This window comes from Myripristis murdjan, chromosome 12 (genome assembly GCF_902150065.1).
Source record: "Myripristis murdjan chromosome 12, fMyrMur1.1, whole genome shotgun sequence".
NCBI lineage: Eukaryota > Metazoa > Chordata > Actinopteri > Holocentriformes > Holocentridae > Myripristis > Myripristis murdjan.
Window position 1 is genome coordinate 31,979,546 of NC_043991.1, and position 15,831 is coordinate 31,995,376.

Consider the following 15,831-nt stretch of genomic DNA (forward strand, 5'->3'; position numbering starts at 1 on the left):
CGGGTGCTGGATAGACTTTGCGGTATGGCACTCATAACATAAATAAAATGTGATAGAAGTCACTCTTGACTGAGTTCAAATAAAATATCATGCCTCACTTTCCTACTTTTGATCTTACTGAGAATATGTGTAGTGCATTTAAAAGATGTCAGTAAGTAACACATGTTCATCGTTAATGAGAATAATGATCCTTGAAGTTCATCTGCTATTGCACTTTCATGCATTCACTACACACACACACACACACACACACACAGACATATATATATATATATATGTCTATATATATATATATATATATATATATATATATATATATATATATATATATATATATGTCTATAAATATATATATATGTCTATAAATATATATATATATATATATATATATATATACAGTTGAGGACAAAATTATTAGCCCCCCTACAAAAATGTCATTGTTTTTAAAGTATTTCCCAAGTACTTTTAAACAGAGCAACACATTTTTAACACAGCTTTTTTTTTTTTTTTTTTTTTAGATATTCTAGTTTTATTTTGGATGCCTACATTATTTTAGTTTGCACACAGCAATGAAAATATTCCACAAAAAACAAAAACTACAAGGGTCAAAATTATTAGCCCCCCAGATCCTAATAGTCAGTTGTGTATCCTTTTTGCTGGATAACAGCCTGCAGTCATTTGTTGTAGTTTTCAACAAGTCTCTGACACTTCCTTTGAGGAATCCCAACCCATTCTTCTTCGGCAAATCTCTCAAGCTCCTCCAGATTTGATGGCCTTCTGGCATGGACATTCTTCTTTAGGTCACCCCACATATTTTCAATGGGATTTAAGTCAGGGCTTTGTGCAGGCCACTCAGTTACATTCACTTTGGTCTTCTGGAGATAGTTCTTCACCGAGACGTATGTTTGATCGTTGTCATGTTGGAAGATGAAGCGACGACCCAGACCCAATTTTACTGCTGACTGCTTAAGGTTTTCTTTCAAAATCTCCACATATCTTTCTTTGTTCATGATTCCTTCCACCTTGACAAGATTTACAGTTCCAGATGCACTGAAGCATCCCCACAGCATAATACTCCCACCACCGTGTTTCACTGTGGGGACGGTGTTCTTTGGGTTATATGCCTCTCCCTTTTTTCTCCAAACATAAGCAGTGTCTCTATGGCCAAAGAGCTCTAGTTTAGTCTCATCAGACCATAGGACACACTTCCAGTACCCATAATCCTTCTCAGGTTGTCCTGAGCATACTTAGGTCTGTCTTGAAGGTGTCTCTTCTTCAAAAGTGGAGTTTTTCTTGGTCTGCAACCTCGCAGTCCATTCCTGGTGATTGTCTTCTTGGAGACTACGATTCCTGATGTGGCCAAGTCATTCACCAGTGTCTTGGCAGTTGTTCTGGGGTCTTTAGACACATCTCTCACTAGTTTTCTTTCCAGGGTCTTTGAAATCTTTCGCTTCCTACCTCTGCCAGGCTTGTTCTGTACTGTGTGGCTGTCTTTGAATTTCTGGATTATACTTCTCACTCCAGTTCTTGACACTTGGAAATGCTTGGATAGCTTTGTATATCCTTCTCCCGCTTTGTGTGCATCAATAATTCTTTTTCTCAAGTCCAAGCTGATTTCTTTAGTTTTTGGCATGGTGCTTTCTCAACTGACAGCTCAATGACCCATACTGAGGCTTTTAAACCATGTTTTAACTTAATTGTTGAGTGAAATCACCTGATTCACCTGATCGCCTTTAAGCACATCACCTGTGAAGTTAAAGCACATCATTGCACAAAAGTGGTTTGTGCAATGACTTAATAAATGGCCATTTCTTAAAGGGGGCTAATAATAATGTCCCCGGTCATTTTAGTTTTTTCTTAAATAATTCTGTTTTTGTGTAAAAATATAAATAATTTGTGCCTTCTAAAGAAAACTAGTATGTTCAGAAATGCTATGTTGAAAATTCCTTGCTCTGTTAAAAAAGTACTTGGAAAAATCTTGAAGAAACTTCAAATTTCATAGGGGGGCTAATAATTTTGTCCTCAACTGTATAATACACGTGTGTGTGTGTGTGTGTGTGTGTGTGTGTGTGTGTGTGTGTGTGTGTGTGTATACATATATATATATATATATATATATATACACATTTGTGTGTGTGTGTGTATGTATATATACATATGTGTGTGTATACACATAGATAGATATATATATATATATATATATAAATGTAGATATAGATATATAGATATCTATATCTATAGATGCAGATATATAGATATCTATAGATCTATCTATATATAGATATAGATAGATAGATAGATTAGATAGAGCTCAGGCAAAAAAGTGATATTATTTTACAGTACAGTTTAATTTGCATAAAAGTTAAAGATTACTTATTTTTCAATGCAGTTATTTCTCAGGCTGGTGTAGGTACTGTATGTGCAACTGAAGGCTTATGTTTTCATTATCTCCCTGAAGATCTTTACACTTTACAGCTCAGTCATTTGCAGTTAATGTTTGAACCTATGCAATTCCCAAGCTTCTGCCTGTAGCCACCAGTGTGCTGTTGTAATCAGTAAAGGTCATGCCAAGCAGGTAGTGAGATTAGTCTTTGATGTGTAACAGAAGCCCCTCATGTTCTCTGTTGTTTTGCCAAAAGTGAAAGCTGTTGATTTACCTGATACTTATGAGTGTTTTGAAAAGCCTCTGTCTTTATGGCCCAAACCTACGTCAGAGCTATGATATTGTGTGCTCCTTCTATTTTTGTGAGATAACTAAAAGAATTATAAAGGGATGGCTAATAAAATCCAAATGTGAATGTCAACGTGTTGAGTATTGTTTGTTATGATTTTATCCTGTATTGTTCTTCAAAGCATTGGTTGATTTAGAGTATTAACACCAAATGATTTTGGTAAGCCTAGACAGTGTGCTGCAGCTGCCACGGTGCAATGGATTGTGCACGTACAATCTGCTCATCATTATGATAGAGGGAAAATCCATAGTATATTCCAGTTTACCCATACTCACATATATTTGAATCTTCAGACTTTAGACTTGCAAAAATGTTACCCTAAATATGAGAAAGTGATCACCAAAAGTGTCTGCTACCTTTGCTCTGTATTTCATAATCTTATGTATAGTATTACACAAAAGAAAGTTGCCACTGGTGTACATTAAAGCGTGTAATCCACTAATCAAAGCATTATCCTACTTGGATAGCAAGCTACCCAGGTAAGATGTAAAATCAGCCTCAAGTCCCATGTACATTAGATTTTTTTTTTAACTCGGTGAAATTAAGATACTATGGATATGCCTTCAAAAAATTAGAAATGTATCTCCCTGAGAGTAAAGAGGATTGCTGCTTCTGAATGAGTTATGCTCATTTGTGATCACCCTGCAGCCTAAACATAAAATGCCCTAGATACACTGTCCAAACTTATACTCTTCCGTATGTTGCACCATTATCAATTTTCTGTAAACTTTTGAAAACTCATAGTGTTTCATGTTTTGTGACAAAGCACTGATAATGATTATATTTATTCTGGAGTCAAATGCTTGCTAAAGCCAGCCATGATTTTCCATCAGCCTGTTGTCAATGGATTCTGATCCCCTGGGGAAAAAAAATTATATCTAAATAAATTCTTCTAGTAACGTCAGTGACTGCAATAAATTATGTTCTATAGAATATACAAATGATCTAGACGAAATTTAATTTTTGCTAGTTTTATAGCAAAAGTAAGCAAAGCTCTTAGCATCCCAAAATGTTTGTAACAAGGCATTTTTGTAAAGTTTATTTGATAGCTGACCTTTCTCTTGTCTCTTCCTTACAGACCTGCAGAGGGAGCTCAATAGTTGTTTACTGCAAGCCACTTGGACTCCAGTCTCTCTGCATTTTGGTGAGGAGAAGCAAGGACAGGTGATTAATGCTGTGTGTGTCCATGGCAATCTTAAACACATGCTATCACCAGATGAAAGCAACTCCGATACAAAACCAGTTAATTTCCCTGGCCTGCATTTCATGCATGCCAGGCAAGTATGCCAGTGCCAACCCCCAAGCAACTCAGCCACCACTGATGTCTTTGAGCTGGCCCCTTTTACGATGGCAGCCAAAGAAAGCAAGAAGGCGGCATTTGCTGGCTCCCGTTTCTGTGTGTTCCATAAACTCAGTGAGCCACCTGATGTCTTCCTCCAGGCACCATTTGGCAAGCGACAGGAGTCTGCCAAAGCTGTTCCTGCTGACACTCACTTATCTAAGCTGAATACACAGCCTCCTTGCCAGATACAACCCAACAAAGGATGCCTCCAGGGCCCTTTTGCACCTCCTGCTACTCCTCAGTCATTTTCTAATCAGACTCTTCCTAAAAACTTGGAGTGTGCAGAAACACATCTGCTCCAGCAGCCAGTGGCAGTTCACCGCGTGGTCTCCAGAATTGGCCAGCAGGCCGCTGTAGGTTCAGTTGCAGTAGGGCCTCTACACTCCTGGACCATAGGTGGACGAGCTCTGGAGGACCCCTTTACTGCAGCACCTTTTCATCCAAGGTGCTCTCAGGGGAAACCTTAGCTATACATATCACTTCTCCCAGCAGATGCCAAGTCTGAGCTGCTTGTGCCTAGAATTTCAGAAGGAGCCAAAACCCTGCCCTCTAATTCAGTTGCAGTGTTACCTATATCTGTATATTTACTCTTGATACTATCCAAGTGCAGTATTTAAACAGACTTGATGTAACATTTACCTATTATTTACTTGTTTAACCATTTATTTTGTTCTACCTCAGCCATCCTGTTTGCTTTCAGACTGAGCACAGCAGTGCAGCATTGCAGCTCTTTACAAGCTGTCACAGCATACATGGTGTTGGACGTTGGTGCACCAAAAATAGGTTGCAAAGATTCAGGATGTCCAAAGAGCTTCTTCCCTTTCTTTTATTTCCTTTTTTTTTTTTTTTTTTATAAACTGACATTTGTCAGTGTCATGTCATTTTACTTTTAAGGGATAAAAAAGGACGGGACTTTTGATGTTATTATTGTAAATATTGCCACAAAAAAATAAAACAAATCACATTTCATCTTAATACAGTTGTCAATGATTCTTAATTAACGGGAATTAAGCACAGCAAACTTTAGAATATCAAGAAAGAAACAAACAGTGACAGAAGAATTGCCTGTATCTTCTCAAATCAAGAATTCATTTCTTATAATTAGACAGTTAATTTTTGCAGAGTACCTGTAAAGGTAGCTTGAAGCCCTTCTCAAAATGACAACCATGTTTTCATTTGCACTTTTGTTAAATTGGGATTTGAGATTGTGAACATTCACATGCCAGGAATAATTTGTCATCGTTCCAAAACCACACATACCTCTTGTTGAGCAGTGTTCTGTCACTGACGAGGGGCTGTACTACTGCTTTCTCTCTGAGATTGTTTAATGGTGCTGATGACTGATTTAATGGTCTTCTCAGCCAGTTGACATGTTGTATTTGAACCTATTTGAAAAATAATTTACAAATATTCTGGAATAGCTGAGTGGACAGAGGCATAAATTCTCACCAACCCTTGTTACACTTAGCACACTTGAGTTTCCATTTTTTTTTTTTTTTTTTTTTTTTTTTTACAACTGTGAACTGGTTTAAGTTGTTTTGTGAATTATCATTGGGTGGTGTTGCATCACTTTCATTAGTTTTGCAACTAGTCTCTTGGCACCACTTTCTTTTTTTTTCTCATTCACTCATTTGATCTCATTGATATAAGTGGAAAAAAAACTTTAAACATAATCTATACATTTCAGTACTGTCAAAAAGCACGCTGTTTTCAAAAATGAAAAAAGAAAGAAAAAGAGCAAAATCAGAAAAGACCAGAACAGAACCTCAGTCATTGCTTCAGGCAGTAATTCCAGGGGTCTGCTTATAGATTTTGGTGAGGAGGAGTTTTTACTGAGTGAATGAAAACTCTGTTTAGTTTCTGTTTAGAGTCTGTTTAGTGTAGGATCTTTGTTCCACACTACTGCCATCGACAAGTTAAATTCTGAGTAGCGTAGCCAATGCATTCCTTCCAAGGAAGCTGTAGTTTTTTCTTCATTTTTCTTCATACCAGAAGGCAGATCAAACTAAATGTAGAATTACAATAACATTTTAATACTAACACATAAACACAAAAAATGTATGCCATTTTGTTTCTACCTTTCATATCCAGCTTGAATCTCTAATAAACCAGTGCAAAAAAAAAAAAAAAAAAAAGACTTTAAACCTGAACCCCTATTTTGGGAAGAGCAGTGTGAGTTAATCCATCCCTTATGAAGACAACAATATACAAAATGACTTGGGAGCAGAGTAAACCTCTGCTCCCAAGTCATTTTGGAGTGGAAGTAGTGTTCCCAAACTTGTGATAGAAAAATGTTTTTTGCCACGTCAAAAATTGTGAATTCTGTTGTATCTGACACAGGCTACACCATCTGATTGGTCTACTCCGTCAGTAGGCCGATCAGGATGGCCTGCCTTGTGTGTGCATGGTTCGGAGAATTTCTGGTAAACTTTCCAGAAACTTTAGAACTTTAATGGATTCTTGCATAGAACAATAAAAATATGAATGTTGAATAAAAGAAACATATCCCCTATGCCCCCCCCCCCCCCTCCCAAAAAGTAAAATGAAAGTATTTTTTCTCAAGCTTCTTATCAGTCCTTCAAGATTGATGCTGGATAAATGAATAGAAATAGGCTAGAGGCTATATATACATATATATTGCTGTCACAGGAGAGTGTTCCCACCTGCTTCAAGACAGCCACCATCATCCCTGTGCCTAAAAAGTCTGCAGTGTCTGATTTAAATGACTACCGCCCTGTGGCACTCACCCCCATCCTGATGAAGTGCTTTGAGAAACTGGTTCTCCAGCACATAAAGAACAACATCCCTGCCAGTCTGGACCCTTAGCAGTTTGCATTCAGAACCAACAGATCCACACAGGATGCCATCTCCACTGCTCTCCACTCAGTCTTCACTCACCCGGAGAAAAGCAGCACCTACATCAGAATGCTGTTTGTTGATTTCAGCTCAGCTTTCAACACAATCTCCCCCATGAAGCTGATTGGAAAACTGAACACTCTGGGCATCAGTACCACTCTCTGCAACTGGATACTGGACTTCCTCACAAACAGACCCCAGTCAGTTCGGATTGGCAGTCTCTCCTCCTCCACTCTAGTACTCAACTCCGGAGCGCCCCAGGGCTGTGTGCTCAGCCCCCTCCTGTTCACGCTGTACACCCACGACCGCAACCCCCGACATGGAGAGAACTCTATTGTGAAGTTCGCGGATGACACCACCATCATCGGCCAGATCTCCAACAATGATGAGTTTTCATATCGGGAGGAAATCAACCATCTTGCAGAATGGTGCACAGAAAACAACCTGCTGCTCAACATCAGCAAAACCAAAGAGCTGATAGTTGATTTTAGAAAAAAGGAGGCAAAGACACACAACTCTGTCTACATCAATGGAGCTGAGGTGGAGCAAGTGAGCAGTTTCAAGTTCCTGGGAATCAACATAACAGAGAACCTGTCATGGACTTCACATATCTCTGCCCTGGTTAAAAAAGCTCAGAAACAGCTGTATTTCTTAAGGAAACTTAAGAAAGCAAAATTCCCACGCCAAGTTCTTGTCAACTTCTACAAAGGAGCGATTGAAAGCATCCTGACTGGAAACATCACAAACTGGCATGGGATGTGCACGGCCCAGGACAGGAAGACTCTGCAACGAGTGATTAAAACTGCCCAAAACATCATTGGTACTCATCTACCAAACATCAGTGATATCGGGGAGGTGAGGTGCCTGCGCAGAGCCAAAAAGATCCTAAAAGACAACACCCACCCCAGCCACAGCCTGTTCACCCTGCTGCCGTCAGGCAAAAGATACAGAAGTATCCGCTGCCGTACCACCAGACTACAGAGCTTCTTCCCTCAGGCTGTGAGACCACTAAATGCACCATCTGAACTCCTCCAGGCTTAATAATTTTATTTTTTATACAATCAATTAATCAGTCAAGAGGGAACCACATTTTAATTTCATTATACAACCTGTTGTATAATGACCAATAAACTTCCTTGTATCCTTGTGTCCTTGGACTTGGAAAGGGAGGTAACAGGAAGTCTGCAGGAAAAGGAGCAGATTCTATGAAAGGGGGTGGGAAGCTCACCTGGGCCTTTTTTCGTGCACTGAGACACACCTTGCATCATTAGGGAACGGCTGCTGGAGACTGGGGTACCTCAAATGGAGTGGCCTGCACTTTCTCAGACCTGGATCCCATAGAAAACCTATGGGATCAGCTGAGTCGCCGTGTAGAGGCTCGGAGCTCTGTACCCCAGAACCTCAATGGCCTGAGGGCCGCCCTTCAAGAAGAGTGGGATGCCATGCCTCAGCAGACAATAAGTCGACTTGTGAACAGCATGAGACGTCATTGTCAAGCTGTAATTGATGCTCAAGGGCACATGACAAGTTATTGACACAGACATTTTTTGTTGTGGTATACCCACCACTGTTGTTGGCTTTTGTTTCAAGAAATTGTTTGAGATGAGGAAATCACCAGTGTATGCTTCTACTTAAATGCCCTACTTTCATGATATAATATCACTGCAGCGTGAACTTTTTACATTTTCCATAAATTTCACCCGTAAGCCTTCTCATTCAATGCGTTTTCTTTATTTTCATGACTATTTACATTGTAGATTCTCACTGAAGGAATCAAAACTATGAATGAACACGTGGAGTTACGTACTTAACAAAAAAAGGTGAAATAACTGAAAACATGTTTTATATTCTAGTTTCTTCAAAATAGCCACCCTTTGCTCTGATTACTGCTTTGCACACTCTTGACATTCTCTCCATGAGCTTCAAGAGGTAGTCACCTGAAATGGTTTTCACTTCACAGGTGTGCCTTATCAGGGTTAATTAGTGGAATTTCTTGCTTTATCAATGGGGTTGGGACCATCAGTTGTGTTGTGCAGAAGTCAGGTTACTACACAGCCGACAGCCCTATTGGACAACTGTTAAAATTCATATTATGGCAAGAACCAATCAGCTAAATAAAGAAAAACCAGTGGCCATCATTACTTTAAGAAATGAAGGTCAGTCAGTCCGGAAAATTGCAAAAACTTTAAATGTGTCCCCAAGTGGAGTCGCAAAAACCATCAAGCGCTACAACGAAACTGGCACACATGAGGACCGACCCAGGAAAGGAAGACCAAGAGTCACCTCTGCTTCTGAGGACAAGTTCATCCGAGTCACCAGCCTCAGAAATCGCAAGTTAACAGCCACTCAGATCAGAGACCAGATAAATGCCACACAGAGTTCTAGCAGCAGACCCATCTCTAGAACAACTGTTAAGAGGAGACTGCGCCAATCAGGCCTTCATGGTCAAATAGCTGCTAGGAAACCACTGCTAAGGAGAGGCAACAAGCAGAAGAGATTTGTTTGGGCCAAGAAACACAAGGAATGGACATTAGATCAGTGGAAATCTGTGCTTTGCTCTGATGAGTCCAAATTTGAGATCTTTGGTTCCAACCGCCGTGTCTTTGTGAGACGCAGAAAAGGTGAACGGATGGATTCCACATGCCTGGTTCCCACTGTGAAGCATGGAGGAGGAGGTGTAATGGTGTGGGGGTGTTTTGCTGGTGACACTGTTGGGGATTTATTCAAAATTGAAGGCACACTGAACCAGCATGGCTACCACAGCATCCTGCAGCGACATGCCATCCCATCCGGTTTGCGTTTAGTTGGACGATCATTTATTTTTCAACAGGACAATGACCCCAAACACACCTCCAGGCTGTGTAAGGGCTATTTGACCAAGAAGGAGAGTGATGGAGTGCTGCGGCAGATGACCTGGCCTCCACAGTCACCTGACCTGAACCCAATCGAGATGGTTTGGGGTGAGCTGGACCGCAGAGTGAAGGCAAAGGGGCCAACAAGTGCTCAACACCTCTGGGAACTCCTTCAAGACTGTTGGAAAACCATTTCAGGTGACTACCTCTTGAAGCTCATCGAGAGAATGCCAAGAGCGTGCAAAGCAGTAATCAGAGCAAAAGGTGCCTATTTTGAAGAAACTAGAATATAAAACATGTTTTCAGTTATTTCACCTTTCACCTTCAGGAGGACCAGGCCTCACCTGGAGCCCGTAAGCATCAACGGTGCCTGTGTGGAAATGGTGCAGACCTACAAATACCTGGGAGTGCGGCTGGATGATAGACTGGACTGGACAGCCAACACTGAGGCTCTGTGCAGGAGAGGACAGAGCCGTCTGTACTTCCTCAGGAGGCTGGCGTCCTTCAACATCTGCAAAAAACTGCTGCTGATGTTCTACCAGTCTGTTGTGGCGAGCGCCCTCTTCTATGCGGTGGTGTGCTGGGGAGGCAGCATCAAGAAGAGGGACGCCTCACGACTGGACAAACTGGTGAGGAAAGCGGGCTCTGTTGTGGGCACACAACTTGAGAGCCTGACATCTGTGGCAGAGCAACGGGCGCTGAGCAGACTCCTGTCAATCATGGACAATCCACTGCATCCACTGCACAGCACCATCACCAGGCAGAGGAGCAGCTTCAGTGACAGGCTGCTGTCACTGTCCCCCCCCCCCCCCACCCCCCCCCCCCCACACACACACACACACACACACACACACACACACACACACACTGCACTTCTGGAAGATAACACGCAAAGACTGGAGGGGAAGGGCTCAAGTTTGACAGTTCCTGAGTCCCAGTCCCGGGCGTCGGGTTCTGTCACTTGGTCTCATGGTCTCGCACCAACCGTGAACCTCCGTCGGAGCGTGTTGTTCCCAACCCAGCCGTGTTGTTCCCCTGCTGTTTAAACTGGTCATATTCTATTTTTTATCCTCGTTTATAGAGTATATATTGCTGCTGCTATTTATTTATCATCTGTTTATACTGTGAATTTGGACATTGCCCACATCTATGCACATTGTATACATCGATGCACACTGGTTTTATTGGCTTTTTATCATCTATTTATCATCTGGGCGCTATTTATTTATTTATCATCTGTTTTTACTGTAAATACATTGTATAATCGATGCACACTGGTTTTATTGGTTTTTTGCACATTGTTTTTTTGCACACTGGTACTTAGATCTTTAGATCTCGACGGTCATCTTTATTCTTTATTTTTGATTTACTTATTCTTTATTTTTGATTTACTTAATCTTGTACTCTGTGGATACTGCTGGAAACTGTGAATTCCTTCGGGATGAATAAAGTATCTAACTAACTAACTAACTTTTTTTGTTAAGTACATAACTCCACATGTGTTCATTCATAGTTTTGATTCCTTCAGTTAGAATCTACAATGTAAATAGTCATGAAAATAAAGAAAACGCATTGAATGAGAAGGTGTGTCCAAACTTTTGGCCTGTACTGTATATATATATATATATATATATATATATACACACACACACACACACACACACACACACACATACATATACACACACACACACACGTGTGTTTGTATAGATATACAGATACACATATATAGGTATAGATAGATATAGATATAGATAGCAGATGGCCAACAAATAGTTTGCCCAAGACTGAGTCCTTGCGCTCTTTGCTGGTGGACTCAAATGAGTCTGAAGCTGTGTAAACACCTCATCTAGATCTTCGTGCCATCATACTTGGCCTTTGATTTTATTGCTGCAGTTGTCTGCCTCTAATCCCACTGCCTCTGCTTCTGGCAGTTTTCACAGACACGCCTCCATGAGCTCACAGGCCACAGGATTGTAAATTCGTCTGCATCAGTCTGTGAAAGCATTTCCAAATGAAAAGGGCAGAAATGTGGAAAATAATAATTTAGGCAAGTAGGTCTGGGTGCAAGGCTGCATATTGTCTCGCTGCTTTGTGGCTGCCTCTGGGCTTGTTGAATAATCCCAGACTATATAGGTACTATATAGGCACTATATCTACTATCAAGTCCAGCTGACTTTGCTGTACTCGACCTACATATTGTGACCTGGATGACTGAGAATCTTCACAGACATAAATCCCAGACTATGAAACTAAAGTGAAGGTAGTTGATCAATTTGCATTCTAGATGCAAGCAGCATTTACACAAATTTTATCCAAAATGTAGATACCTGTTATTGCCAGCAGCTTACTCAACTGAATCAAGATATTTCACTGACTACCCAGCCATCTAGTGATTTTGTAGGCCTTTATTCAGGTTAGTACCACAGTAGTTACAGTGTGTCAGCTTTCTGCAGATCTTCCTGTTGAATCCCCAGATGCTTCCAGACCAGTTGAGAGATGCCATTCCTCTGTGGTATGTTCTGTCTTTGAAATCTTCCTATGTTGCTGAACAGAGAAACATTCATTATTTTGGCTGCTTATATTCAATGCCCTTTGATCTCTACCTTCTAACCAAAGGTGAAGGTCAGAGTGAAAACTGAAAATGTCACAAACATTTATATCTCTGATCTTATCATTACAGAAAACAAAAAGGCTCTCCTGGTCTCTAAACATTGCCCCTGCAGAGAACCTTCTTATTTCCTGTTTGTTCAATAGTCTTCTACTGTACAGTCATTTTAATTACTTGTCTTATTGATTTGAATACAACATTTTGTTCATATCTGGTTTTATAAATGGAATTCTTGCAAACACAATTCATTGTTCAAAAATGTCCATGTGATCCTCCAGGAGTTGTGCCATTTTTCCAGAGAGTTGATTGGTGAGGCAGCAGGCTTTTATACATTTGGATCAGACAGCCTGAACATGTGCAGCCCAAGTTACCATGGTGATGTTTCCAACTTAAATCTGAACTGCTGTCAGAAAACTGAAAAAGCCAAGGTTAAAGGAATGGACCTGAACATTTGAATTCTATCCCTTTTTCATTTTTGTAAATTATGTAGGAGGCTACATAGGTTGGTTTCACTCTTGCAGTGGTCCTTCTTTTTCCCCATATCTGGCAGGCACCTCCAATTCTCAGTACTGGCTTCAGTGTAAGTGATGTGGGACAAAATCCAGAGTCATCAGGCATGGTAAAAACACACTTCACATTTCAGAGCTAACATGACGTTATAGCAGTCTGACTTTGTCATTTTATCGTCATGTACCATCTTTAATTTGTTTTGCTTGATTTATGATGGTATGAACTAGAATATGTAGGTGCCCATCATGTAAATGGAATGCTACATTTTATAATAATGACCTATTAACAATAGGTCTGTTTACTGAGTGCAGGAGAGGGACTGATTATGTGCATAAATGGACTGCATTTCTATAGCGCTTTTCTAGCCTAGTGACCACTCAAAGCTTTACAATCACATTCACCCATTCACACACTGATGGCAGAGGCTACCATTCAAGGTGCCTAGCTGTCCATCAGGAGCGGTTCAGTATCTTGCTCAAGGACTCTTCGACACACTCTGGAGGAGTCTGGGATCAAACTGAGAACCCTCCGGTCACCGGACGACCGCTTTACTTCCTGAGTCACGCCGCCTCATAAGCACTTGCTTCGCATTTCCCTTAACCTCTGTCTGGGACTGTTGTGGTGTCTTTTTTTGGAGTGTGCAAGTTGTAGTTTGATGCTCTTAAAACAAAAGGGAGGAATCTGCCTCAAGCAGGGATAACACACTTATGTTTTTATAACTGGGCAAATTACTGCATTGTAGCCAAAGACAGCAGTTGTGGCATGTTAATACATAATGCACTGAATTATCACCTATTTGTCAAAAAAGAAAAAAAAGTGCCAATTCTGCAAAATGTGGGAAAATTTATTACATTGTGTTCAAGGTTTTATGTAAAAATTTGGCAAATAATTACAAGATGCAGGTGTTATTACAAAATGAAGAAAAAATGTAGAACATTATGGAAGATTACTACATAATCTGTTGTTACAAGGCCTCAGAGTCCAACTCAACATCTACATCACTGCAGTTGTTACACATAATCAGTAGTCAATACCGGGATCCCACCCACCCTCACTCATGAAGAAGCTAAGATTGTCTGGAGTCAGAAACAAGCCTCACTAGCTGTCACAGCTCATCATTAATCCTGTCATAACTACCAGAATACTATCAGAATTCATCAAGCTGCCAGATTGTTGACTCTTTATGCAGTCAGTCACTTTCTGCCACTTAACACTCTACAGTTTTCGCCTGTAGCCTTGCCTACCTTAATCCTGTTCTTCCTATTCCTGCAGAGCCTCCAGCCTCTCTCTAACCCTGTCTCTAGATCTACCTTATTTGGCGTTCCTCTCTGGACCCCCCTCAGCCCGACTCTATTCACTGCCATGGTCTCAGGTTTGTCAGCCTCACCTCTAGAACTCCTTCAGCCTGACTCAACCTCTTGGCCACTCTCTGAGCTCCAGCCTCACCAACTTAACTCTGCAATAAATTACCTTTTAACCACAATCCCGCCTCCCCGTCTCTGTGTTCAGCTCCTGGGTTCCTTAGCTTAGGCATGACAATGATTCCTGAACTGTTCCACTTGGGGTGATTACTCATCCCTCACCTGAATAGGACCACCCTTTCCTTTTCCCTTCTCCTTACTGTACTGCCTATTATTGCCCTAGAATAAACAAATCCAGTTTATATGGCTTTTTGTATGTGAAAACTGAACAAGCAATACATGTGTATAATGATTTAGTGAAATATTAATTCACAAAATAATGCATTTTCAAAGACAGAACATGTCGACCAGATTTGCATGTATAAAACACATGAGGCAGTGAGCAGTGGATTTGGATTTACTGCTATTTAAACTGATAATTACTGTCTTTCACTATACAAAGCAGTGAAAAGTTGGCATCATATCATAAGATCTAATTCACATCAGGCAGGCAACAGATTGGGTGTGTATACAACTCTATAGCAGCCATGATGCTTTACATCGGATTAGATACAAGAAATGTGAAGAAATTTCCTTCAATAAGGATCAATTGCTTAGCTCCAATATCATTCTGAATTGACAAAGCTGAGATTGCTACATTACCTGCTAGAGAGAAAAAAAGAAAAAAGTAAAGAAAAATGTGGATCTTCACTGGAGCTCATTACCACTTGTTAGGGAAATAAACTTAATTGTTAAAAATTCTCACTGTGCAGCTCCAGCTTCAGCCTTAATGTTGATAGTGCTTCAATAGAATTAAAGGCAGAGTGGAAGGTTCTTTTCAAATTAAATCCATTAATTATATGTAAATCACATGACTCCTAAACTTTGTTTTTCATTAACATCTAGGGTGCTAATGAGCAGGGCGTGGGGGAGGGCGTGATGGGGGAGGTGCTCGACAAGGGGGTGGACCATGAGGAGGGGGTGGGAGAGATCCAGCTGGGGAAGGAGGTGTTGGAGAGCAGAAGGGTGGTGGGGCTGGTGAGGCAGGGGCAGAGCTCAAGTTAGTTGGGGGCAGAGCTCTGTTTGGGGGTGGAGTGTAAGGAGGGGGGCTGGTTGAGGAAGGGGGTGGAGTGGATGGCAGTGGGGGAAGTGTTGAAGTTGGAGAAGGAGGCAAGAGTGAGAGGTTGCCCTGGGAGGGAGGGCAGTTGTAACTGTGAGGCAGAGTGTAAATGGGTGCGGAAGGATGGTTGTAGATTGGGTACCGAGGAGCAGGGTAGGATTTGCCGTGGGTGAAGTTAATGCACCTGCCCTGTAACAAGGATAAAACAAAGTTAGTTCAGTGCGGGAAACATTGTTCATTGTTAATCATAGGTCAACATTTTATGTTTTCACTTCTCTATGAATATAATGGTGAAATACAAAAAAGTCCCTCTGTCCAGACAAGAAGCTCCTTAATGTGAAAATACTGTGGCACAGCAGTTGTTTGGCAGATTTAGTCGGGTAGAACTTTCAGCAGATGGAAAGAGGA

The 15,831-nt window shown here is 40.9% G+C and overlaps 1 protein-coding gene across 6 annotated transcripts in view; it reads right to left on the minus strand.

Moving 5' to 3' along the window:
• Positions 1 to 13,768: 13,768 nt before the first annotated feature.
• Positions 13,769 to 15,831, minus strand: part of antxr1b (ANTXR cell adhesion molecule 1b) — a 51,244-nt gene continuing 49,181 nt past the window's right edge. For all 6 annotated transcript variants that reach the window (XM_030066075.1, XM_030066076.1, XM_030066077.1 and 3 more), the window contains one exon: positions 13,769 to 15,612. In XM_030066075.1, the coding sequence (XP_029921935.1) occupies positions 15,214 to 15,612 (399 nt within the window). In that variant the 3' untranslated portion in view covers positions 13,769 to 15,213. The remainder of the gene's footprint in view (positions 15,613 to 15,831) is intronic.